Below are 24,088 nucleotides of genomic sequence, written 5' to 3'. Positions count from 1 at the left end.
CCGTGGAATTTTTGGCAGCACCTCTGCAGAGCAGCGCGCGGCGCAGGGCTCCGTTTAACCCCAAATCCCCCCCCCGTTTTCCCCCCGCTGAGGGGCAGAACCCCCCCCTCCATCTCCCCACAACCCCACAGCTGACGGCGTGGGGCAAATCCCTTCCTCCCTGTCCTCAGGGAGCCCGAAACCGCCCCGCTTACGTCAGGTATCGCAGGCGGCTCCCGGCCCGCCCGGGGCGCGGTGATGGCACACCCGGACTTTGCTCCCGGCCCTGCCTGCCTCCAGACCCCCCCCCCCCTTTCTTCCTTCCTTCTCCTCCTCGGGGCCGGGGGGGGCCGTAAACCGAGCCTCCCCTCCGTGTGTCCCCACAGCCGGCGTCGGGCCACGCGGACGGGAAGGGAGCTGGGAAGCCCAACATGCTGCGGGGCCGCAACTCGGCCACCTCCGCCGACGAGCAGCCCCACATCGGCAACTACAGGCTGCTGAAAACCATCGGCAAGGGCAACTTCGCCAAGGTCAAACTGGCCCGGCACGTCCTGACCGGCAAGGAGGTGAGCAGCCCCAGCGACAGGGCCGCTGCTGGCCCCTGGTCCTCATTTTGTGACCCTACTGTGATATGAGGCCGCTGCTGGCCCCTGGTCCTCACCTTGTGACCCTACTGTGATATGAGGCCACTGCTGGCTCCTGGTGCTCACCTTGTGACCCCATTGTTTTATGAGGCCATCCACTGCTGGCTCCTGGTCCTCGTTTTGTGATACGAGGCCACTGCTGGCTCCTGGTCCTCACCCTGTGACCCCACTGTGATACGAGGCCACTGCTGGGTCCTGGTCCTCATCTTGTGACCCCACTGTGATATGAGGCCACTGCTGGCTCCTGGTGCTCACCCTGTGACCCCACTGTTTTACGAGGCCACTGCCGGCTCCTGGTGCTCACCCTGTGACCCCACTGTTTTACGAGGCCACTGCTGGGTCCTCGTCCTCATCTTGTGATCCCACTGTGATATGAGGCCACTGCTGGGTCCTGGTCCTCATCTTGTGATCCCACTGTGATATGAGGCCACTGCTGGCTCCTGGTGCTCACCCTGTGACCCCACTGTTTTATGAGGCCACTGCTGGCTCTGGTCCTCACCTTGTGACCCCACTGTTTTATGAGGCCACTGCTGGCTCCTGGTCCTCATCTTGTGATCCCACTGTGATATGAGGCCACTGCTGAGTCCTGGTCCTCATCCTGTGACCCTACTGTGATACGAGGCCACTGCTGGCTCCTGGTCCTCATTTTGTGATACGAGGCCACTGCTGGCTCCTGGTCCTCACCCTCTGCTTCTCACTGTGGGCGCAGCTCTGTCTCAGCCCCATCGTTTCCTCTCCCTGCAGGTTGCTGTGAAGATCATTGACAAGACGCAGCTCAACTCCTCCAGCCTGCAGAAGGTGATGGTCCCCCCCTTCTTCCTCCTCCGCCCCCCAGCACCCCTCGCTGTGGCCCGCAGCTCCCCCAGCCCCATCTCCCCTCCTGTCCTTGGCTGATGGGGCGGGGGGGGGGGGTGGAAATCACAGCACCTGACCCCCATCCTTTCCTCGCAGCTTTTTCGGGAAGTGCGAATAATGAAGGTCCTGAACCACCCCAACATAGGTGAGCCCCCAAATGCCACCCCACAGCACCAGGATTTCTGTCCCTCCAAATCTGGGGACACGGTGGGGGCGGCCATCCCCCCCCAGCCCCACTCGTCCTCTTGCAGTGAAGCTCTTTGAGGTGATCGAGACAGAGAAGACCCTTTACCTCGTGATGGAGTACGCCAGCGGGGGTGAGCAGGGCGGGGGGGGGGACAGGGGAGGGGGCACGTGGGGTTGTTGGGGTCCAGGACAGCCGTGGCTGCATCTCACCCCCGCATCTCCTTCCGCCCCCCCCTCCCAGGTGAAGTCTTTGACTACCTGGTGGCTCACGGGCGCATGAAGGAGAAGGAGGCCCGGGCGAAGTTCCGACAGGTGGGGAGGCTGCGTGGGACCCCCCCTCCCCCCCCTTGTGTGATGATGATGATGATGATGCCCATTTGGGGAGGGGTCTCCCCTTGACGGCCCCCCCTTCTCTTGCAGATCGTGTCTGCTGTGCAGTACTGTCACCAGAAGTTCATTGTACACAGAGACCTGAAGGTGAGCAGCTCGTTTGTCCCTGCTGTTGTCACCTGGGAAGCTCCTGGCTGACCCCACAGCCCCCCTCGTGCCCCCCACCTCCCCCATTTCTCTGCCACAATCCTCCTGATCCCACTCCGCACGCTTACAGACCCCAGACCCCTGGCAGCATCCTGGGCATCCCTTAACCCTCCCCAGGGCAGCACCAAAGACCCCCCAGGACACCCTGGAAGCACCCAGGGACCCCCAGGGCAGCACCCAGGGACCCCCCAGGACACCCTGGAAGCACCCAGGGACCCCCCAGGACACCCTGGAAGCACCCAGGGACCCCCAGGGCAGCACCCAGGGACCCCCCAGGACACCCTGGAAGCACCCAGGGACCCCCAGGACACCCTGGAAGTGCACGGGGACCCCCAGGGCAGCACCCAAAGACCCCCCAGGACACCCTGGAAGTGCACAGGGACCCCCAGGGCAGCACCCAGGGACCCCGCAGGACACCCTGGAAGCACCCAGGGACCCCCCAGGGCAGCACCCAAAGCCCCCCCAGGACACCCTGGAAGCACCCAGGACCCCCAGGGCAGCACCCAGACCCCCAGGACCTCTAGATCCGTGTCTGGGATCCCTAGGAGGGCATCCAGCAGCCCCCAGACCCTCATCCCTCCCTGTTTCCCACCCTCCCTCCCCCACCTCGAGGTCCTGAGCGCAGCCATCTCTCTCCGGCAGGCAGAAAATCTGTTGCTGGATGCCGACATGAACATCAAAATTGCTGATTTTGGCTTCAGTAACGAATTCACCTTCGGTAACAAACTGGACACTTTTTGTGGCTCCCCACCCTACGCTGCCCCTGAACTTTTCCAAGGCAAAAAATACGACGGCCCCGAGGTGGACGTCTGGAGCCTGGGAGTCATCCTCTACACCCTGGTCAGCGGTTCCCTGCCCTTTGATGGGCAAAACCTGAAGGTAGTGCCTGCGGGGGGGGGGTGTCCCCAGTGTCCCCAGCCTTGGGGACCGCATCTGGGATGCCCAGGGGGGGGTCCGTTCTGCTCCCCCCTCCCTCCTTCCCCCAGCACTGATTTGTGCCACGTCTTTTATCCAGGAGCTGAGGGAGCGGGTGCTGCGGGGCAAATATCGGATCCCCTTCTACATGTCCACCGATTGTGAGAACCTGCTGAAGAAGTTCCTCATCCTCAACCCCACGAAGCGGGGTACCCTGGAGGTGAGGGGGGTCCCCGGTGGGCTTTGGGGCGCACCACAAAGCTCCTGGGTTATCCCAGGTACCCCCAGCACAAGCCCAGCTGCCCTTGGAGAGCCTCTCTGCCCTTGGAAGTGGCCGTGGTCACCCCAGAAGGTGACCCCAAAAGGTGACCCCAGAAGGTGGCCCCAGAGACCCCAGAAGATGACCCCAGGAACCCAAAAGGTGACCCCAGGGACTCAGAAGGTGACCCCAGAAGGTGGCCCCAGGGACCCCAAAAGGTGACCCCAGGGTCCCAGAAGATGGCCCCAGGGACCCCAAAAGGTGGCCTCAGGGTCCCAGAAGATGGCCCCAGAAGGTGGCCCCAGGGACCCCAAAAGGTGGCCCTAGAAGGTGACCCAGAAGGTGGCCCCAGGGACCCCAGAAGGTGACCCCAGGGTCCCAGAAGCTGACCCCAGGGACCCCAAAAGGTGGCCCCAGGGTCCCAGAAGATGGCCCCAGGGACCCCAAAAGGTGACCCCAGAAGGCGACCCCAGAAGGCGACCCCAGAAGGTGACCCCAGGAGGTGGCCCCAGGGACCCCAGGAGATGGCCCCAATAGGTGACCCCAGGGACCCAGAAGGTGACCCCAGAAGGTGGCCCAGGGACCCAGAAGGTGACCCCAGAAGGTGGCCCCAGGGACCCCAAAAGGTGGCCCAGGGACCCAGAAGGTGACCCCAGAAGGTGTCCCCAGGGACCCCAAAAGGTGGCCCTAGAAGGTGACCCCAGAAGCTGACCCCAGGGACCCCAGAAGGTGGCCCCAAAAGGTGGCCCCAGGGATTCAGAAGGTGACCCCAGAAGGTGACCCCAGAAGGTGACCCCAGAAGGTGACACCAGAGGCCCCAGAAGGTGACCCCAGAGACCCCAGAAGGTGGCCCAGAAGGTGGCCCCAGAAACCCCAGAAGGTGACCCCAGGAAGATCCCCAGACCCTAAACGTGACCCCAGAAAAGTCCCCTAAGGTGGGACCGCCTGGTGTCCAGACAGCCCCCCACCCTGGGACTCTGAAGAAGTGCCTGAAACCCTCAGTGTCACCCCAGGAACCGCTGACCCCGCTGTCCCTCCCACCCTGCAGCAAATCATGAAGGACCGCTGGATGAACGTGGGCCACGAGGACGACGAGCTGAAACCCTACATGGAGCCCGTGCCAGATTACAAAGACCCCCGGCGGACAGGTGGGGTTGTGGGGTCGATGTCCCCTTTTGGGGGATGGGAAGGGGGGTGGTCCCTGTGGACCCCCTGATGTCCCCAAATGTCCCCAGAGCTGATGGTGTCCATGGGTTACACGCGGGAGGAGATCCAGGAGTCGCTGGTGGGACAGAAGTACAACGAGGTGATGGCCACCTACCTGCTGCTGGACCACAAGAGCTCCGAGGTACGGGGTGGGATTTTGGGGGGGGGGGGGGTGCAGGAGGGGGCACAGCAGGGATGTGAGGACACGGCGGGAGCTGCGAGGTGGGATTTGGGGGGCGTCAGGAGGAGGGAATGGGGCTGGCAGGGATGGTGGGGAGCGCTGAGGTGACACAGGTGGGATGGAGGATATGGGGGGGGATGGGGGGGTGCTACAGGGGGGAGGTTGGGGACGTCTGTGCTGCCCCCAGCCCACGCGCTGTGCCTGGGACCCCCAGCCGTGCTGCCCTGCCCCCATCCCCACAGCTGTCCCTGTTCGTGGCTGTGCCCCGTGCCACACGTCCCGGGTTGCAGTGGCCCCCTGTCCCCCTTGCCCACCCCCCCTTTTGCCCACCCCCTGCCCATTCCTGTGTCCCTGCCCCCCCATTCCTGTCCACCCCCTCCTTGTCCCCTCCCACCCATTCCTACTCACCCCCTCCCTTGTCCCACCCCCCCGATCACCCCGTCTTGTGTCCCCATCCCCTCTTGTGTCCCCCCCGTGTGTCCCCCCCTCTTGCCCAAACCCCTTGCCCATCCCTGTCCCCCCCCTTGCCCACCCCCGCCCATCCCTGTCCCCCCCCTTGCCCACCCCCCGCCCATCCCTGTCCCCCCTCTTGTCCCTCCCCCCTGCCCACCCCCATCCCCCCCCTTGTCCCTTCCCCTGCCCACCCATCTCCCCCCCTTGTCCCTACCCCTTGCCCACCCCCCATTCCTGTCCCCTCCCCCACCCCCCCTTGTGTCTCCACCCCTCCCTTGCCCACCCCCCCCCCCCCCCCATCCCCTCACTCCTCCCCTTTCCGTCCCCCAGCTGGATGAGAACCTGCCTCTGAAGCCCCGGCGACCCCAGAGGTGGCCAACAGCTCAGCCCCCTCCCAGCACACAAAGTGCAGCGCAGCGTCTCCGCCAACCCCAAACGCCGCGTCAGCGACCAGGGTGAGCCCTTATCCCCTCCCCCCCCCCCCCCCCGGGATCCCCCCCCCTTATCCCCCCAGTCTGCGTCCCCTCGGGTCAGGGGGTGACGCTGAGCTCTGTCCCCCAGCCGGGCTGTCCATCCCCACCTCCTCATCCTACTCGAAGAAAACTCAGGCTGCCAACGCTGAGAACAAGAGGGTGGCCGAGGAGGAGGGAGGGCGGAGGGCGGGCAGCACCGCCAAGGTGCCCCCCAGCCCCCTGCCTGGGCTGGAACGCAGCAAGGGAACCCCTTCACCATCCACGGTCAGTCTGGGGGGGGGCTGGGAAACCTGGGTGGGGTGTTTTGGGGTGTCTGAGTCCCTGGTTTTGGGGGATCACCATCCACAGTCAGTTTGGGACTGGGGTTGGGGGTCTGGGACACCTGGGTCGTGAGTTTTGGGGTGCCTGAGACCCTGGTTTTGGGGTGATCTCCATCCAGGGTCAGTCTGGGGGTCTGGGACACCTGGGTGGTGAGTTTTGGGGTGCCTGAGACCCTGGTTTTGGGGTGATCTCCATCCAGGGTCAGTCTGGGGGTCTGGGACACCTGGGTGGTGAGTTTTGGGGTGTCTGAGTCCCTGGTTTTGGGGGATCACCATCCAGGGTCAGTCTGGGACTGGGGTTGGGGGTCTGGGACACCTGGGTGGTGAGTTTTGGGGTGCCTGAGTCCCTGGTTTTGAGGGATCTCCATTCAGGGTCAGATTGGGGCTGGGGTTGGGGGTCTGGGACAGATAGGTCGTGAGTTTTGGGGTGCCTGAGACCCTGGTTTTGGGGTGATCTCCATCCAGGGTCAGTCTGGGGGTGTGGGACACCTGGGTGGTGAGTTTTGGGGTGTCTGAGTCCCTGGTTTTGGGGGATCACCATCCAGGGTCAGTCTGGGACTGGGGTTGGGGGTCTGGGACACCTGGGTTGTAAGTTTTGGGGTGTCTGAGTCCCTGGTTTTGGGGGATTTCCATCCAGGGTCGGGCTGGGGTTGGGGGTCTGGGACACTGGGAGGTGTGTTTTGGGGTGCCTGGGACCCTGGTTTTGGGGTGATCTCCATCCAGGGTCAGTCTGGGGGTCTGTGGGACACCTGGGTGGTGAGTTTTGGGATGCCTGAGTCCCTGGTTTTGGGGTGATCTCCATCCAGGGTCAGATTGGGGCTGGGGATCTGGGACTCCTGGGTGGTGAGTTTTGGGGTGTCTGAGTCCCTGGTTTTGGGGTGATCACCATCCAGGGTCAGTCTGGGGGTGTGGGACACCTGGGTGGTGAGTTTTGGGATGCTTGAGTCCCTGGTTTTAGGGTAAATTTGGGGTTCAGTCCCACTGCAACTCCTGTTTTGGAGTGTCTGGGGTGCCAGGATCACCCAGTCCTGCATTTTGGGGCGCCGAGACACCTGGCTCCCAATTTTGGGCTGCTGGGTCGCCCTGACCCCTCAGAGCCCCTCCCTGGGTTAATTTTGGGACCCCTCCCCCTGCAATTTCGGGGTATCACCCTGCTCTCCCCCACCTGTCCCACAGAACAGCGTTCTCTCCACCGGCACCACACGCAGCCGCAACTCCCCGCTGCTCGACCGCGCCAGCCTGGCTCCCAACTCACTGCAGAACGGCAAGGAGAGGTGGGGGCCCCCCTGCACCCCCCCCCTGCGCCTCCTCACGCCCCCCCCTAATGCCCCCCACCCCGCTTTTTCTCTCCTAGCTTACCCACCCCGGGCTGCAGACCCTCTCCCGCCGCCCCCCCAGCCCCAGCCGCCCCCCCTCGGTCCCGGCAGCACCCGAAAAGCACCGCGGCCCCCAGCGACGCCAACTGCGAGGGGTCCCGACCCAGGCAAGGCCCCCAGCATCTGCACGTGGGGGTGGGGGCTGCGGGCTCGTCTTTTTTTTTGGGGGGGGGTTGAGGGGCTCAGCGTGCCCCGCGTGCCCTTTCAATCCTATTGGGGGTGGCGGCGTCCCCTGCACGTCTATGGGGTGGCACGGGGTGGGGGTCCCGACCCAGGCAAGGCCCCCAGCATCTGCACGTGGGGTTGGGGGCTGCGGGCTCGTCTGTTTTTTTTTTTTGGGGGGGGGTTGGGGGGGTCAGCGTGCCCCATGTGCCCTTTCAGCCCTATTGGGGGGGCGTCCCCTGCACGTCTATGGGGTGGCACGGGGTGGGGGTCCCGACCCAGGCAAGGCCCCCAGCATCTGCACGTGGGGTTGGGGGCTGCGGGCTCGTCTTTTTTTTTGGGGGGGGGTTGGAGGGTTGGGGGGCTCAGTGTGTGCCCCATGTGCCCTTTCAGCCCTATTGGGGTGGCGGCGTCCCCTGCACGTCTACGGGGTGGCACGGGGTGGGGGTCCCGACCCAGGCAAGGCCCCCAGCATCTGCATGTGGGGATGGGGGCTGCGGGCTCGTCTGTTTTTTTTTTTGGGGGGGGGATTGGGGGGGTCAGCATGCCCCATGTGCCCTTTCAGCCCTATTGGGGTGGCGGCGTCCCCTGCACGTCTACGGGGTGGCACAGGGTGGGGGTCCTGACCCAGGCAAGGCCCCCAGCATCTGCACGTGGGGGTGGGGGCTGCGGGCTCGTCTTTTTTTTGGGGGGGGGGTGGGGGGGTCAGTGTGCCCCGCATGCCCTTTCAGCCCTATTGGGGTGGCGGTGTCCCCTGTACGTCTACGGGGTGGCACAGGGTGGGGGTCCCGACCCAGGCAAGGCCCCCAGCATCTGCACGTGGGGGTGGGGGCTGCGGGCTCGTCTTTTTTTTGGGGGGGGGGGGGTTGGGGGGGTCAGTGTGCCCCGCATGCCCTTTCAGCCCTATTGGGGTGGCGGTGTCCCCTGTACGTCTACGGGGTGGCACAGGGTGGGGGTCCCGACCCAGGCAAGGCCCCCAGCATCTGCACGTGGGGGTGGGGGCTGCAGGCTCGTCTTTTTTTTTGGGGGGAGGATTGGGGGGGTCAGCGTGCCCCATGTGCCCTTTCAGCCCTATTGGGGTGGCGGCGTCCCCTGCACATCTACGGGGTGGCACGGGGTGGGGGTCCCGACCCAGGCAAGGCCCCCAGCATCTGCACGTGGGGATGGGGGCTGCGGGCTCGTCTTTTTTTTGGGGGGGGAGGGGTTGGGGGGCTCAGCGTGCCCCGCGTGCCCTTTCAGCCCTATTGGGGTGGCGGCGTCCCCTGTACGTCTACGGGGTGGCACGGGGTGGCAGCTCCCATCCCTGAGCTCCTATTGGGGTCAGCACTTTGTGTCGGTGTCCCCGAATTGCACCGCGCGCCGCCGCAGACCCCAAATTAACCTCACAGCCCCCCCCACCCCAAATAACATCCGTCCCCTTCTCCCGCAGCGCCGCTCCGACGCGGGTTCCCGTGGCTTCTCCCTCCGCACACAACATCAGCCAGGGGCTGTGCGAGCGGCCCAGCTTCCCACGCGGCGTTTCCAGCCGCAGCACCTTCCACGCCGGGCAGCTGAGGCAGGCCCGGGACCAGGCCCCCCTGCCCTACGCCGTGCCCCCCGCCTCCCCCTCGGGTGCCAGCCAGGGTCGCCGCGGGCCATCGGCCAGCCTCTTCAGCAAGTTCACCTCCAAGTTCGTGCGCAGGTGAGGGCCTGGGTCCTCCTCTTCCTTCCGTCTCTTCCTTCCGTGTCCCTCCGGGGTCCATCTGTGGTCCCTCCGTGTTCCCTTTGGTCCCTCTGTGTCTCCCCTCTGTCCACACCCCAGGGTTGTCCTTGTTCCCTCCGTGTCCCCCACGTCCCACCTGTGTCCCCTTCATCCCCACTCCAAGGCTGCCTGTGATGCCTCTGTGCTCCTGTCATCGTCATCCCCCTTTTGTGCCACTGCTGTTCCCCCCTCTGTGTCCCCCACGTCCCCTCCGTGTCCCCTTCATCCCCACTCCAAGGCTGCCCCGTGGTGCCTCTGTGCTCCTGTCATCATCATCCCCTTTTGTGCCACTGCTGTTCCCCCCTCTGTGTCCCCCACGTCCCCTCTGTGTCCCCACGTCCCCTCTGTGTCCCCCACGTCCCCTCCATGTCCCTGTCATCCCCACTACAAGGCTGCCTCTGTGCTCCTCTCGTTGTCACCCCCGTTTTTTGCCACCGCTGTCCCCAACCCAGGGTCGTCCATGTCCCCTTCGTGTACCTCTTTGTCCCTTCGTGTCCGCCTTTGTCCCCATCTACTCCTGTGTCCCCCAGTTGCTCCTCCTCCTCCCCACTGTTCTCACTGTGTTCCCCCCCCCGTTGTCCCCCTCCTCGTCCCTTCTTTTCCGTGTTCCCTTGGCTCTGTGTCCCCTCCCCTTGGCTCTGTGTCCCCTCCCCTTGGCTCTGTGTCCCCTCCCTTGGCTCTGTGTCCCCTCCCCTTGGCTCTGTGTCCCCTCCCCTTGGCTCTGTGTCCCCTCTGTGTCCCTTCCCCTCATCCCGTGTCCCTCAGTGTCCTCACAGCCCCCTCCTCTCCCTCCCCCCCCAGCTCTTGTTCCCTCAGTGTCCCCCCATTGTCCCCTCCCTGTGCTGGGAGCTCCTTCTGACCCCCCCCCCCCTCCTTCTGGGAGACTCGGGGGCAGTCTGGGGGTGGGGGGGAAGGAGTTCGGAGGGGGGGGGGGGGAAGGGAGAGGTGGGTGACCCCATTGCGGGGAGGGGGCGGCTCCCCCAGCCCCCCAGCGCCGCCCCCCCCAACGCCACCTTCTTTCTGTTTGTCTTTGTAGAAATCTGTCTTTCAGGTTTGCCAGAAGGTAGGCGCCTCCTCCTCCCCCCCCCCCAGCCCCGCATGTCCCCGTGTCCCCCTGTCCCTGTCCTGTCTGTCCATTACGGGGAGGGAGGAGGAGGAGGAGGAGGAGGAGGAAGAGGAGGGGCTGCATCTCCCTTCCCAAGCCTGATCTCTTCCCCTTCTGTTTCTCAAGGAACCCGCATGAGCCTGAGAGCAAGGAACGCGTGGAGACGCTGCGGTGAGCCTCGTGCCGAACCCCCAGCCTCACATCCCACCCCATAACCTTTAGACCTGGAACCAGCGGTGTCCCCAGGGCTCTGTGCTGGGTCCTCGTTCAACATCTCCATCAGTGACCTTGATGAGGGGACAGTGGCCACCCTCAGCAAGTTTGCCGACGATACGAAGTCGGGAGGATTGGCTGAACACGCCTGAAGGCTGCGCTGCCGTTCAGCGAGAGCTGGGCAGGCTGGAGAGCTGGGCAGTAAGAAACAGGATGAGGTTCAACACAAGCAAGCGTAGGGTCTGACGCCTAGAGAGGGATAATTGCATGCAGCAATACAGGCTGGGGGATGAGCTGCTGGAGGGGAGCTCTGCAGAGAGGAACCTGGGCGTCCTGGTGGACGACAGGTTGGCCGTGAGTGTGCCCTCGTGGCCAAAAAGGCCAGTGGCATTTGGGGTGCATTAAGAAGAGCGTGGCCAGCAGGTCGAGGGAGGTGATCCTCCCCCTCTGCTCTGCCCTGGTAAGGCCTCGTCTGGAGTGCTGTGTCCAGTTCTGGGCTCCCCGGTACAAAAAAGACAGGGATCTCTTGGGAAGAGTCCGGCGGAGGGCCTGGAGCATCTCCCCTATGGAGAAAGGCTGGGTGAACCCAGGGGTTCTGTTCAGCCTCGAGAAAAGACGACTGAGAGGGGGGGGAGCTGAGGTGTGGGGGGCGGAGCGGCGAGGCCGGGCTCTTTTCAGTGGAGACAGGACGAGGGGAAGCGGCCATCAGCTGCAGCACAGGAAGTTTCGCACCAACGTGCACCAGAACTCCTTTAGGTGAGGTGACGGAGCACTGGAACAGCTGCACAGGGGGGTCGTGGGGTCTCCTTCTCCGCAGGTATTCAAGTCTCACCCTGTGCGAGCTGGTGTGGGGAACTGCTTTGGCAGAGGGTTGGACTCGATGATCTCTGGAGGCCCCTTCCAACCCCTTACAATGCTGTGATTCTGTGATAACCCTATAATAGCCGCCCTATTATAACCTGTTATTGCGCCCCCTCCAGGCCGCCGGTGGGAGTGGAAAAGGAGCGGGAGGAAGGACGGGAGGCGAAGCCACGCTCACTGCGCTTCACTTGGAGCATGAAGACGACGAGCGCCTTGGAACCGGGCGAAATGATGCGTGAGATCCGTAAAGTGCTGGACGCCAACAGCTGTCGCTGCGAGCTGCAGGAGCGTTTCGTTCTTCTCTGCGCTCACGGAGCTCCGGGCCACGATTCCTTCGTGCAATGGGAGATGGAAGTTTGTAAACTTCCTCGTCTCTCCCTCAACGGCGTCCGCTTCAAACGAATCGCCGGCACTTCTATGGCCTTTAAGAACATCGCCTCGAAGGTGGCCAACGAGTTGAAGCTGTGAGCGGCAGCCCTGAGCCCGGGGTTGGGAGGGGGGTGGGTGGGTTGGGGGGGGGGCGAGACCGTGAGGATCAACGACGAGCCCCCCCCCCCCTCCCCCCGGACCCTGCGGAGCCGTAGGGATGGACGTGGGGACGATTCGGCATTGTTGGGACGGACCCAGGACCTGCGGTGAGACCCCGGAACCGTGGGGGGAGATCCGGGATGGCCGTGGGGGACGAGTCGGAGCCTTACGGGGATGAGGTGCCGTCCTCTTATCGGCCGGGTCCCACCGTCGTGGCCGTACTGAGGATGCCTTGTAGGGACACCGGGACCCCCCCGTGTCCCAGGTACGGCCCAGAGCCTTATGTGGGGACGTCGTGGGGCCTTATGGGGCGTCTTGGGTCCCCTGAGCCCCGCGGCGGGGACACGGGGAAATCGTCCTGCCCTGTGGGGGCGTCCTCGGGGCTGCCCTCGCTCCCTCCGGGGCTGTCCTGTGGCCTTAAGGGGACGTGGGGAGACCCCTCCCTCCCCCCCCCACTCCCCCCTCCCCGGGGCGTGGGGCTGCCGGCCCATCTCCGGGGGGTACCGGGGGGCCGCCCCTCACTCAGGAAGGGTCCTGCAGGGGGGATGGAGGGAAGCTCTGCGGCCCCCCTGCTCACCCCCGGGGAAAGGGGGGGGGTTGAGGCGTTGCTCCCTTTGACCTGCTGAACTCCCCTCCCCCACCCAGGACTGCGGTGCATCTGGGGGGGTGCGTGGGGGTGGGGGAGGGTGCTGACTTCATCCTGAGGGGGGCACCCATGGGTGCTGCTGCCCCGGGAGGGGGAGGGGGGGGGCTGTGGAGGGGCAGCACCGCCGCGCACACCCCCCTTCAGCGCCAACTGTAGATTTTCCAGGTTCTAGATTAAAACCTTTCCAGAAAGAGCCGTCGGTTCCGCCCGGCGCCCGCAGTGACCCCGGCGCGCCGCTCGCGTCTCTCTACTAAAATACCTTTATTGCAAACGCGGCAGCGGCCCCCAATCCGCCCCCCCCACCCCACCCCCCCAAGCAGCGTCCGTTCGCTCGCCACAGGGAGCCGCGGTCCTCCAAGCCGGCAGGCGGCGCTCGACCGGGGAGCGCAGCCTCCGGAAGCGGCTCGTCCCGCGAGAGGGGGCGTGGCCGGACTCAAAGGGGCGGGGCGCGGCCCGGCCGTACCAGAGGGGGCGGGGCGTGGCGCGGCGGAAGCGCGCGGCCGGGCTGCAGCGGGGGCGGGGGGCGGGGCAGCCCGGGGGGGGCGGCGGCACCGGGCCGGGGGGCAGCGCGGGGCGCAGCGGCGGAGGCGGGGGCTGAGGGGGGGACGCGGGGACGCGCGGGGCCGTCACGGCCGTGATCCGCACCTCCTCCTCTTCCTCCTCCGCGTCCTCCTCCTCTTCTTCCTCCTCCGGGGGGGCGGCGCCGCCGCGCTCCGCCTCCCATTCCCGCAGCGCTCGGTCCAAGCCGAAGCGGCGCCGCGCGCTGCCCACGAAGCCCCGAACCTGGGCGGGGGTTTTGGTGCCCAGCAGCGCCGCCACAGCCGGGAAGTCGCGGCCGTAACGGCGCAGCGCTGCGAGAGACCGCGCCGTCAGCACCGCACCCACGTGGTCCTCACCCCCCCTTTCCCCCCAAAAAAAATCAGCGCCGCCCCCGCGCTGCCGGCACCCGTCGCTCTGTGCTCACCCTGCACCGCCAGCAGCTGCTCCTCCGTGGTCCACCGGGAGCTGAACTTGGCGGGGGTCTGTGGGGGGGGGGGGGGAGAGGGAAAGAGAGTGAGGTGGGGGGGCTGCACAGCGCTGTGTGGTACGGGGGGGGGTGTCGGGACACGGGGGGATGTCGGGAGATGGGGGGACGTCGGGACATGGGGGGACACAACAGCTCTCAATGGCACACGGTGTAATGGGGCACAGTGGGCTGCAATGGGGACGTGATGGGACACTGAGGGACACCATGAGACACAGGGATGCAATGGGACACAATGGGACACAAAGGGACACAGGGACACAGTGGGACGCAATGGGATGCAGAGGGACAAGATGGGACCCAGAGGGACACGATGGGACACAGAGGGACACAGTGGGACACGATGGGATGCAATGGGAAACAGGGACACAGAGGGACACAGTGGGACACAGTGGGATGCAATGGGAAACAGGGACACAGAGGGACACGATGGGACACAGTGGGATGCAATGGGAAGCAAGGGGACACAGGGACACAGAGGGACACGATGGGACACAGTGGGACACGATGGGAAACAGGGACACAGAGGGACGTGATGGGACACTGAGGGACGCAATGGGACACAGAGGAACACCGTGAGACACAGGGATGCAATGGGACACGGTGGGACACAAAGGGACACGGTGGGACGCAAATGGGACAAGATGAGACACAATGGGACATAAATGGGACCCAGAGGGACACAGAGGGACAGAATGGGACAAGATGGGACACAGAGGGACACGGTGGGATGCAAAGGGATGCAGAGGGACATGGTGGGACACAGGGATGCGGTGGGACACAGTGGGACACAATGGGACCCGATGGGATGCAATGGGACACAATGGGACACAATGGGACCTGATGGGACCCAATGGGACACTGAGGGACCCGATGGGACACGTGGGCTGACACGGAGGACCCACAGACCCCCACCCACCTCCGGGGGCCGCAGCCCCTCCACGCCGCCCTCCAACGCCTGCCGCAGCCCGCAGCTCAGCTGCTTGATGCGCTGCACCTGCAGGGGGCAGCCGTGGGTCAGGGGGTGGGGTAGGACGGGACCCCCGGGGGGCGGAGCCGGACCCCCCCAAGGATCCCCACGTTGCAGCGCTGCCCGTCCGTGCCCCCCCCCCCCCCCCGCTTCCCCCCTCCGCCCACCTCCCCCATCCCAGCACAGCAGACCCCGCTCCCGGTCTCCCCTTTATTTCCCGCAGGGCCTGAAGGCTGCATCCCAACCCCGGAGCCCTTCTGCCACTCACAGACCCCCCTCTAATTCAGGTCCCCTCCCCCCCCCAATTCAGGACCCCTCCCTAACTCAGGACCCGCCTCTCTAACTCAGGATCCCTCCTCTAATTCAAGCCCCCCTCTCTAATTCAGCCCCCCCCCCAACTTCAGGACAACCCCCTCTAATTCAAGACCCCCTCCCCTCTCTAATTCAAGCCCCCCCCAATTTCAGGACCCCCTCTCTAATTCAAGACCCCCTCCCTAACTCAGGACCCCACCTTTAATTCAGGTCCCCCCCCCCCAATTCAGGAGCCCTCCCTCTAACTCAGGACCCCTCTTCTAATTCAAGCCCCCCTAATTCAGCCCCCCCCCCCCCAACTTCAGGACCCCCCTGTAATTCAGCCCCCCCCCTCCTTCAGCCCCCCCTAACATTGGGCACAGTCCTTTCCTCATTCCCTGCACCCACCCCCCTTCCCTCCCCCTCCCCCTTATGGCTCCCTCATTCAATCCAGGAACTCCCCCTCCCAATTTACCCCCCTGCCCCCCATTTTTTGCGCCCCCCCCCCCCCACCTGCCGTTTGAGGGCCACCAGCTGGCAGTCCAGCTGCCGCAGCGCCGCAGCCCCCAACTCAGGGTTGGCGCTGACCCCCTCCACGTCCTCCCGGCTCAGATGCATCCCCCGGGGGGGTCTCCTCCTTTGCCGGGGGGGGTGATGGCGGTACTGCACCTCCTTCCGCCCCCCCCAGCACCGTTTTTGGGGTGAAACGTCTCCTTTTTGGGATCGATCGCCTCCGCTTCGCCCTCGTTGGCGAGGCGAGGTTCGTCCAGCTCGTCGTTGCTGTGAAATTTGGGGGGGGGTGGGGGTGGGGAGGAGATAAGAGGGGGGTTGTGGGGGGATTTGGGGATGGGAGGAGGGGGAGGGGGGTGGGGGGGGGGTACCTGTCATCACGCTCCTTGCGACCCAACAGGCGCCGGGCCTGGCGGTCCATCACACTGGTGCGGCTCCGTGTCTTTTTCCAGGAGTAGTAATACTTCACCAGGCTGGGAATCAGCTTGTCGGGGAGCTGGGGGGGGGTCATGGGGGGGGGGTCATGGGGGCACGGAGAAGTCATGGGGGGGTTGGGGAGCACAGCAAAGGGTCATTGGGGGGGCTGGGGGGGTTACTGGGGGGACTGGGGAGAGTCATGGGAAGCTGGGGGGCACAGGGGGGTCATGGGGAGGTTAATTGGGGGCTGGGGGGGCACGGCAGGGGGTCATTGGAGTGCTGGGGGGCACAGGAGGGTCATGGGGGGGTCACTGGGGAGCTGGGGGGCACAGGGAGGTCATGGGGGGTTAATTGGGGGCTGGGGGGCACGGGAGGGGGTCATTGGAGGTCTTGGGGGGCACGGTTGGGAGACACTGGGGGGGCTGGGTGGGGTCATGGGAAGCTGGGGGGCACGGGGGGGGTCATGGGGAGGTCAATCGGGGGCTGGGGGGGCACGGCAGGGGGCCACTGGGGGGGCTGGGGGGCACAGAGAAGTCATGGAGGGGTCAATCGGGGGCTGGGGGCCACACGGGAGGGGGTCATTGGGGGTCTTGGGGGGCACGGCTGGGAGACAGCGGGGGGGGCTGGGTGGGGTCATGGAAAGCTGGGGGCGTGGGTGGGGTCATGGGGAGGTCGTGGGGGGGCTGGGGGGACACGGCAGGGGGGCATTGGGGGAGTTTGTGGGGCACGGGGGGGTCACTGGGGAGCTGGGGGGCATGGGGAGGTCATGGGGGGCACGGCAAGGGGTCAATGGAGGGCTTGGGGGGCACAAGGGGGTCACTGGGGGGCCATTGGGGGGCATGGGAGGGTCATGGGGAGGTGATGGGGGGGCTGGGGGCATGGGGAAGTCATGGGGGGGGTCAATCGGGGGATGGGGGCACGGCAAGCGGTCATTGGGGGGGTTTGTGGGGCACGGGGGGGTCACTGGGGGGGCTGGGTGGGGTCATGAGAAGCTGGGGGGCACAGGGGGGGCATGGGGAGGTCATGGGGGGGCTGGGGGGGCACGGGAGGGGGTCACTGGGGGGGCTGGTGGGCACAGAGAAGTCATGGAGGGATCAATCGGGGGCTGGGGGCCACACGGGAGGGGGTCATTGGGGGTCTTGGGGGGCACGGCTGGGAGACACTGGGGGGGCTGAGTGGGGTCATGGGAAGCCGGGGGGCACAGGGGGGGCATGGGGAGGTCATGGGGGGGCTGGGGGGACACGGCAGGGGGGCATTGGGGGAGTTTGTGGGGCACGGGGGGGTCACTGGGGAGCTGGGGGGCATGGGGGGTCATGGGGGGGTCATGGGGGCATGGCAAGGGGTCATTGGGAGGGCTGGGGGGGCACAAGGGGGGGCTGGGTGGGGTCATGAGAATCTGGGGGGCACGGGGAAGTCATGGAGGGGTCAATTGGGGGCTGGGGGCACGGCAGGGGGTCATTGGAGAGCTTGGGGGGCACAGGGGGGTCACTGGGGGGCCACTGGAGGGCATGGGAGGGTCATGGGGGGGTAATGAGGGGCTGGGGGCATGGGGAAGTCATGGGGGGGTCAATCGGGGGCTGGGGGCAAGGCAGGGGGTCATTGGGGGGGTTTGTGGGGCACGGGGGGGGTCGACTGGGGGGGCTGGGTGGGGTCATGAGAAGCTCTGGGACACAGGGGGGGCATGGGGGGTCAATCGGGGGCTGGGGGGCACGGGAGGGGGTCATTGGGGGTCTTGGGGGGCACGGTTGGGAGACATTGGGGGGGCTGGGTGGGGTCATGGGAAGCCGGGGGGCACAGGGGGGGCATGGGGAGGTCATGGGGGGGCTGGGGGGACACGGCAGGGGGGCATTGGGGGAGTTTGTGGGGCACGGGGGGGTCACTGGGGAGCTGGGGGGCATGGGGGGTCATGGGGGGCACGGCAGGGGGTCATTGGAGAGCTTGGGGGGCACAGGGGGGTCACTGGGGGGCCACTGGGGGGCATGGGAGGGTCATGGGGGGGTAATGAGGGGCTGGGGGCATGGGGAAGTCATGGGGGGGTCAATCGGGGGATGGGGGCAAGGCATGGGGTCATTGGGGCGGTTTGTGGGGCACGGGGGGGGTCACTGGGGGGGCTGGGTGGGGTCATGAGAAGCTGGAGGGCACAGGGGGGTCATGGGGAGGTCATGGGGGGGCTGGGGGGGCACGGGAGGGGGTCACTGGGGGGGCTGGGGGGCACAGAGAAGTCATGGAGGGATCAATCGGGGGCTGGGGGCCACACGGGAGGGGGTCATTGGGGGTCTTGGGGGGCACGGCTGGGAGACACTGGGGGGGCTGGGTGGGGTCATGGGAAGCCGGGGGGCACAGGGGGGGCATGGGGAGGTCGTGGGGGGGCTGGCGGGACACGGCAGGGGGGCATTGGGGGAGTTTGTGGGGCACGGGGGGGTCACTGGGGAGCTGGGGGTCATGGGGGGTCATGGGGGGCACGGCAAGGGGTCAATGGAGGGCTTGGGGGGCACAAGGGGGTCACTGGGGGGCCACTGGAGGGCATGGGAGGGTCATGGGGGGGTAATGAGGGGCTGGGGGCATGGGGAAGTCATGGGGGGGTCAATCGGGGGATGGGGGCAAGGCAGGGGGTCATTGGGGGGGTTTGTGGGGCATGGGGGGGGGTCGACTGGGGGGGCTGGGTGGGGTCATGAGAAGCTCTGGGACACAGGGGGGGCATGGGGGGTCAATCGGGGGCTGGGGGGCATGGGAGGGGGTCATTGGGGGTCTTGGGGGGCACAGTTGGGAGACACTGGGGGGGCTGGGAGGGGTCATGGGAAGCCGGGGGGCAGAGGGGGGTCATGGGGAGGTTATGGGGGGGCTGGGGGGGCACAGCAGGGGGTCACTGGGGAGCTGGGTGGGAGGCACAGGGGGTCATGGGGGGGTCATAGGGGCTGGGGTGCATAGGGGGGTCATAGGGGGGGGTCATTATGGGTGCTGGGGGTCATGGAGGCTTCACTGGAGGAGGCTGGTGGTCACGGGGGGGTTATGGGGGGGTCCGGGGAGGGGGGGAGTCATGGGGGCGTCACTGATTTGGGTCGGGGTGGGTGGGGCTTTTGGGGGGATCTATGGGGAGATTTGGGGGGGTCTGGGTTTGGTTGGGGGAGGGTCTGGGCTGTACGGATGGGGATGGGGGGGGGGCTGAAGGGTAAAAGCGGGGTGGGGAGGGGGCAGCTGTAGGGGGGGGGGGCGGGGGTCCGCACCATCTGCTGTATGCGGGCGAAGCTCTTGCCGTGGAAGCTGAAGGCCTGCTCGAAAAGCACCTTGTCCTCCACCGACCACTCGTCAGGGAACGGAGTGAAGTTGGCCAGGTCAGCCAGAGACTTCTCCACGTCGTGTTTGTGCCACAGCAGCATCCCCAGGGCCTGGGGGGCACACGGGGGGGGGGGGGAGCAGGGCGGGGGTGTGGGACGCTGTGGGGTGTGGGGTGGTAGGGAGGTGTGGGGTGTGGGGTGGTAGGGAGGTGTGGGGTGTGGGGTGGTAGGGAGCTGTGGGGTGTGGGGTGGTAGGGAGGTGTGGGGTGTGGGGTGGTAGGGAGCTGTGGGGTGTGGGGTGGTAGGGAGCTGTGGGGTATGGGGTGGTAGGGAGGTGTGGGGTATGGGGTGGTAGGGAGCTGTGGGGTGTGGGGTGGTAGGGAGCTGTGGGGTGTGGGGTGGTAGGGAGGTGTGGGGTGGTAGGGAGGTGTGGGGTGGTAGGGAGGTGTGGGGTGGTAGGGAGGTGTGGGGTGGTAGGGAGGTGTGGGGTTTGGGGTGGTAGGGAGCTGTGGGGGTTTGGGGTGGTAGGGAGCTGTGGGGTGGTAGGGAGCTGTGGGGTGTGGGGTGGTAGGGAGGTGTGAGGTTTGGGGTGGTAGGGAGGTGTGGGGGTATGGGGTGGTAGGAGGTGTGGGGTTTGGGGTGGTAGGGAGGAGTGGGGTTTGGGGTGGTAGGGAGCTGTGGGGTTTGGGGTGGTAGGGAGCTGTGGGGTTTGGGGTGGTAGGGAGCTGTGGGGTTTGGGGTGGTAGGGAGCTGTGGGGTGTGGGGTGGTAGGGAGCTGTGGGGTGTGGGGTGGTAGGGAGGTGTGGGGTTTGGGGTGGTAGGAGGTGTGGGGGTTTGGGGTGGTAGGGAGGTGTGGGGTGGTAGGGAGGTGTGGGGTTTGGGGTGGTAGGAGGTGTGGGGTTTGGGGTGGTAGGGAGGTGTGAGGTTTGGGGTGGTAGGGAGGTGTGGGGGTATGGGGTGGTAGGAGGTGTGGGGTTTGGGGTGGTAGGGAGGAGTGGGGTTTGGGGTGGTAGGGAGCTGTGGGGTTTGGGGTGGTAGGGAGCTGTGGGGTTTGGGGTGGTAGGGAGCTGTGGGGTGTGGGGTGGTAGGGAGCTGTGGGGTGTGGGGTGGTAGGGAGCTGTGGGGTGTGGGGTGGTAGGGAGGTGTGGGGTTTGGGGTGGTAGGGAGGTGTGGGGTTTGGGGTGGTGGGAGCTGTGGGGGTTTGGGGTGGTAGGGAGCTGTGGGGGTTTGGGGTGGTAGGGAGCTGTGGGGGTTTGGGGTGGTAGGGAGGTGTGGGGTTTGGGGTGGTAGGAGGTGTGGGGTTTGGGGTGGTAGGGAGCTGTGGGGGTTTGGGGTGGTAGGGAGCTGTGGGGGTTTGGGGTGGTAGGGAGGTGTGGGGGTATGGGGTGGTAGGAGGGGTGGGGTTTGGGGTGGTAGGGAGGTGTGGGGTGGTAGGGAGGTGTGGAGGTGTGGGGTGGTAGGGAGGTGTGGGTGTGGGGTGGTAGGGAGGTGTGGGGTGTGGGGTGGTAGGGAGCTGTGGGGTGTGGGGTGGTAGGGAGCTGTGGGGTGTGTGGGTGGTAGGGAGCTGTGGGGTGTGGGGGTAGGGAGCTGTGGGGTGTGGGGTGGTAGGGAGCTGTGGGGTGTGGGGTGGTAGGGAGGTGTGGGGTTTGGGGTGGTAGGGAGGTGTGGGGTGGTAGGGAGGTGTGGGGTGTGGGGTGGTAGGGAGGTGTGGGGTGTGGGGTGGTAGGGAGGTGTGGGGTGTGGGGTGGTAGGGAGCTGTGGGGTGTGGGGGGTGGTGGTAGGGAGGTGTGGGGTGGTAGGGAGGTGTGGGGTGGTAGGGAGGTGTGGGGTGGTAGGGAGGTGTGGGGTTTGGGGTGGTAGGGAGCTGTGGGGGTTTGGGGTGGTAGGGAGCTGTGGGGTGGTAGGGAGTGTGGGGTGTGGGGTGGTAGGGAGGTGTGAGGTTTGGGGTGGTAGGGAGGTGTGGGGGTATGGGGTGGTAGGAGGTGTGGGGTTTGGGGTGGTAGGGAGGAGTGGGGTTTGGGGTGGTAGGGAGCTGTGGGGTTTGGGGTGGTAGGGAGCTGTGGGGTTTGGGGTGGTAGGGAGCTGTGGGGGTGGGGTGGTAGGGAGCTGTGGGGTGTGGGGTGGTAGGGAGCTGTGGGGTGTGGGGTGGTAGGGAGGTGTGGGGTTTGGGGTGGTAGGGAGGTGTGGGGTTTGGGGTGGTGGGAGCTGTGGGGGTTTGGGGTGGTAGGGAGCTGTGGGGGTTTGGGGTGGTAGGGAGCTGTGGGGGTTTGGGGTGGTAGGGAGGTGTGGGGTTTGGGGTGGTAGGAGGTGTGGGGTTTGGGGTGGTAGGGAGCTGTGGGGGTTTGGGGTGGTAGGGAGCTGTGGGGGTTTGGGGTGGTAGGGAGGTGTGGGGGTATGGGGTGGTAGGAGGGGTGGGGTTTGGGGTGGTAGGGAGGTGTGGGGTGGTAGGGAGGTGTGGAGTGGTGGGGTGGTAGGGAGGTGTGGAGTGTGGGGTGGTAGGGAGGTGTGGGGTGTGGGGTGGTAGGGAGCTGTGGGGTGTGGGGTGGTAGGGAGCTGTGGGGTGTGGGGTGGTAGGGAGCTGTGGGGTGTGGGGTGGTAGGGAGCTGTGGGGGTTTGGGGTGGTAGGGAGGTGTGGGGGTTTGGGGTGGTAGGGAGGTGTGGGGTGGTAGGGAGGTGTGGGGTGTGGGGTGGTAGGGAGGTGTGGGGTGTGGGGTGGTAGGGAGGTGTGGGGTGTGGGTGGTAGGGAGGTGTGGGGTTTGTGGTGGTAGGGAGGTGTGGGGTGTGTGGGGTGGTGGGAGGTGTGGGGTGTGGGTGGTAGGGAGCTGTGGGGTGTGGGGTGGTAGGGAGCTGTGGGGTGTGGGGTGGTAGGGAGCTGTGGGGTGTGGGGTGGTAGGGAGGTGTGGGGTGTGGGGTGGTAGGGAGGTGTGGGGTTGGGGGGCTGTGGGGGGGGTTTGGGGGCTGTGGGGGGGGTGTATGGGGGGGGTGAGGAGGTGGGGGGCTGGGAGGAGGGAGGGAGGTGGGGGGAAGGTGGGGTAGAGGGGACTGGGGAGGTGGGGGGGTGTGTGAGGGGGTGCATGGGGGAGTGGGGAGGTGGAGGGAGGTGAGGGGAGGTGGGGGGGGATGTGGGTTAAGGGGGGAGTGGGGGGCGTGTGGAGGGGTGGGGGGGGGTGTGGGGGGGGTATATGGGGGGGGTGGGAGGCGTGGGGAGGTGGGGGGAGGTGTGAGGGGATGTGGGGTATGGGGGGTGGGGAGGTTTAGGGGGGGTGGGGAGGTGGAGGGGGGATGTGGGGTAAGGGGGGTGCGGGGGGTTTGGGGGGTGCAGGGGGCTATGGGGAGTTGGGGAGCTGCAGGGTGGTGGGGTTGTGGGCTGTGGGGTTGTGGGCATGTGGGAGGTTGTGGGGTGCGGGGGAGCCTGGGGGGGTGTGGGGAGCTGTGGGGTGTGGAGTATGGGGGGGGTGGGGAGAGGTGTGGGAAGCTGGGGGGGGGGGGGGACGACTGTGGGGTATGGGGAGTTGGGGGGTATGGGATGTGGGGGGGGGGATGTGGGGAGGTGGGGGGGTTTGGGGAGCTGTGGGGACTGTGGGGGGCTATGGGGAGTTGGGGAGCTGTGTGGATGGGGGCTGTGGTGGGGTGCGGGGGTGTGGGGGGGGCCTGGGGGGGCGTGGAGTATGGGAGGGGTGGGGAGAGGTGTGGGAAGCTGGGGGGGGGAGTGTGGGGTATGGGGTGCAGGGGGGTATGGGATGTGGGGAAGTGGGGGGGTGGGGAGGTTGGGGGGCTGTGGGGTTTGGGGAGCTGGGGGGGCTATGGGGAGTTGGGGAGCTGTAGGGTGGTGGGGATGTGGGCTGTGGGGGTTGGGGAGGTGGGGGGGGAGCCTGGGGGGTTTGAGGAGCTGTGGGGTGTGGAATATGGGGGGGGGTGGGGAGAGGTGTGGGAAGCTGGGGGGGGGGGGGGGGACTGTGGGGTATGGGGAGTTGGGGGGGGGGGTATGGGATGTGGGGTATGGGGTTTGGGGGGGGGGTTTGGGGAGCTGTGGGGGCTATGGGGAGTTGGGGAGCTGTAGGGATGTGGGCTGTGGGGGGGTGGGGGGTGTGCGGGGCTGTGGGGGGGGTGTGGGGCAGCCCCCCAGCGCCGCTCTGCTACCTGCTCGATGTTGTAGCCATGTTTGTCCTTGGCCATGGCGATGTATTTATCCACTGCGGGGGGAGGGGGGGGGAGATGCAAAGTGAGGGGCGTCCCCCCACCCCCCCCACCCCTAAACTCCCCCCCCCCCAACATGGCGCCGTCCCGGGGGGGGGGGGGGGGGGCCGCACTCACACTTGGCGTCAGAGACGCGCTGGTTGGGGGCCCACACCAGCATCCCCTTCAGCTCCTTGTTGCTGTAGCGCGCGGGGCTCTCTGCGTGACATTTTGGGGGGGGGGGGTGAGGACCCCAAATTAAGCTTCACCCCCTCCCTCTCCCCCAGCCCTCCCAACCCCCCTTCCTTCCCCCCCCCCCCCCCCAACCCTACCTGGCTTGCAGTCGGGGATCACCGCCTGGTAGTCGGCACCCACCCGGATCATGCTGTCTGCAATTAGCATCGGGGGGGGGGGGGGGTGTTAATTAAGATTGGGGGGGGGGGCAGCAGCAGCGGGGAACAAAGCCGCCGGTCGGTGCCCACGCGGCGCTCGGGGACAATGGGGCCGAGGGCTTTTGTTCCCCCCACCCCAACACCCCCCCCCCCCCCCCCACACACACACACAGACAGACCCCCCCCCCACTCCATGCTCTGATCGGCTGGGGGGGGGGGAGGGGGGGGGGCACTCACCGTGCGTCTGCTCCTCCTCGCTGCCCTCATCCTCCGAGGGGGGGCCGCCCACCCCCGCCTTGGCTCTGCTCCGGGAGAGGATCCCGGAGGGCTTCTCCATCACCGAGGGCATCGCGCCGGGAGGGGGGGAGAGAGGGGGGGGGGGGAAAAGGCCGG

General features: G+C 66.5%; 2 protein-coding genes and 1 long non-coding RNA gene across 3 annotated transcripts in view; 2 read left to right on the top strand and 1 right to left on the bottom strand.

The window, feature by feature from the left end:
* The window catches only part of MARK2 (microtubule affinity regulating kinase 2), a 22,262-nt gene extending 9,429 nt beyond the window's left edge, over positions 1-12,833 (top strand). Inside the window, 19 exon segments of the mRNA XM_085215412.1 lie at positions 366-545; positions 1,368-1,421; positions 1,575-1,623; positions 1,730-1,795; positions 1,906-1,976; positions 2,085-2,141; positions 2,844-3,080; positions 3,217-3,336; positions 4,424-4,523; positions 4,611-4,723; positions 5,546-5,573; positions 5,576-5,605; positions 5,608-5,670; positions 5,777-5,952; positions 7,185-7,282; positions 8,976-9,227; positions 10,324-10,350; positions 10,519-10,563; positions 11,586-12,833. Of these exon segments, the coding sequence (XP_085071538.1) occupies positions 366-545; positions 1,368-1,421; positions 1,575-1,623; positions 1,730-1,795; positions 1,906-1,976; positions 2,085-2,141; positions 2,844-3,080; positions 3,217-3,336; positions 4,424-4,523; positions 4,611-4,723; positions 5,546-5,573; positions 5,576-5,605; positions 5,608-5,670; positions 5,777-5,952; positions 7,185-7,282; positions 8,976-9,227; positions 10,324-10,350; positions 10,519-10,563; positions 11,586-11,934 (2,115 nt within the window). The 3' untranslated portion in view covers positions 11,935-12,833.
* Positions 3,343-4,417, top strand: LOC146541889 (uncharacterized). The gene is made up of 3 exons (XR_014880814.1): positions 3,343-3,571; positions 3,740-3,750; positions 4,011-4,417. It is a non-coding gene; the product is annotated as an uncharacterized LOC146541889 (long non-coding RNA).
* Positions 11,768-24,088, bottom strand: RCOR2 (REST corepressor 2). The gene is given in 11 exon segments (XM_085215413.1): positions 11,768-13,491; positions 13,605-13,662; positions 14,584-14,661; positions 15,439-15,609; positions 15,612-15,705; positions 15,807-15,931; positions 19,077-19,238; positions 23,268-23,320; positions 23,442-23,522; positions 23,636-23,692; positions 23,933-24,088. Coding segments are annotated over 11 exon segments (1,581 nt in total). The 5' UTR covers positions 24,045-24,088; the 3' UTR covers positions 11,768-12,901.

Source organism: Meleagris gallopavo, unplaced genomic scaffold (assembly GCF_905368555.1).
Source record: "Meleagris gallopavo unplaced genomic scaffold, MGAL_WU_HG_1.1 scaffold_30, whole genome shotgun sequence".
Lineage (NCBI taxonomy): Eukaryota > Metazoa > Chordata > Aves > Galliformes > Phasianidae > Meleagris > Meleagris gallopavo.
This window is presented reverse-complemented; position numbering and strand designations above follow the sequence as displayed.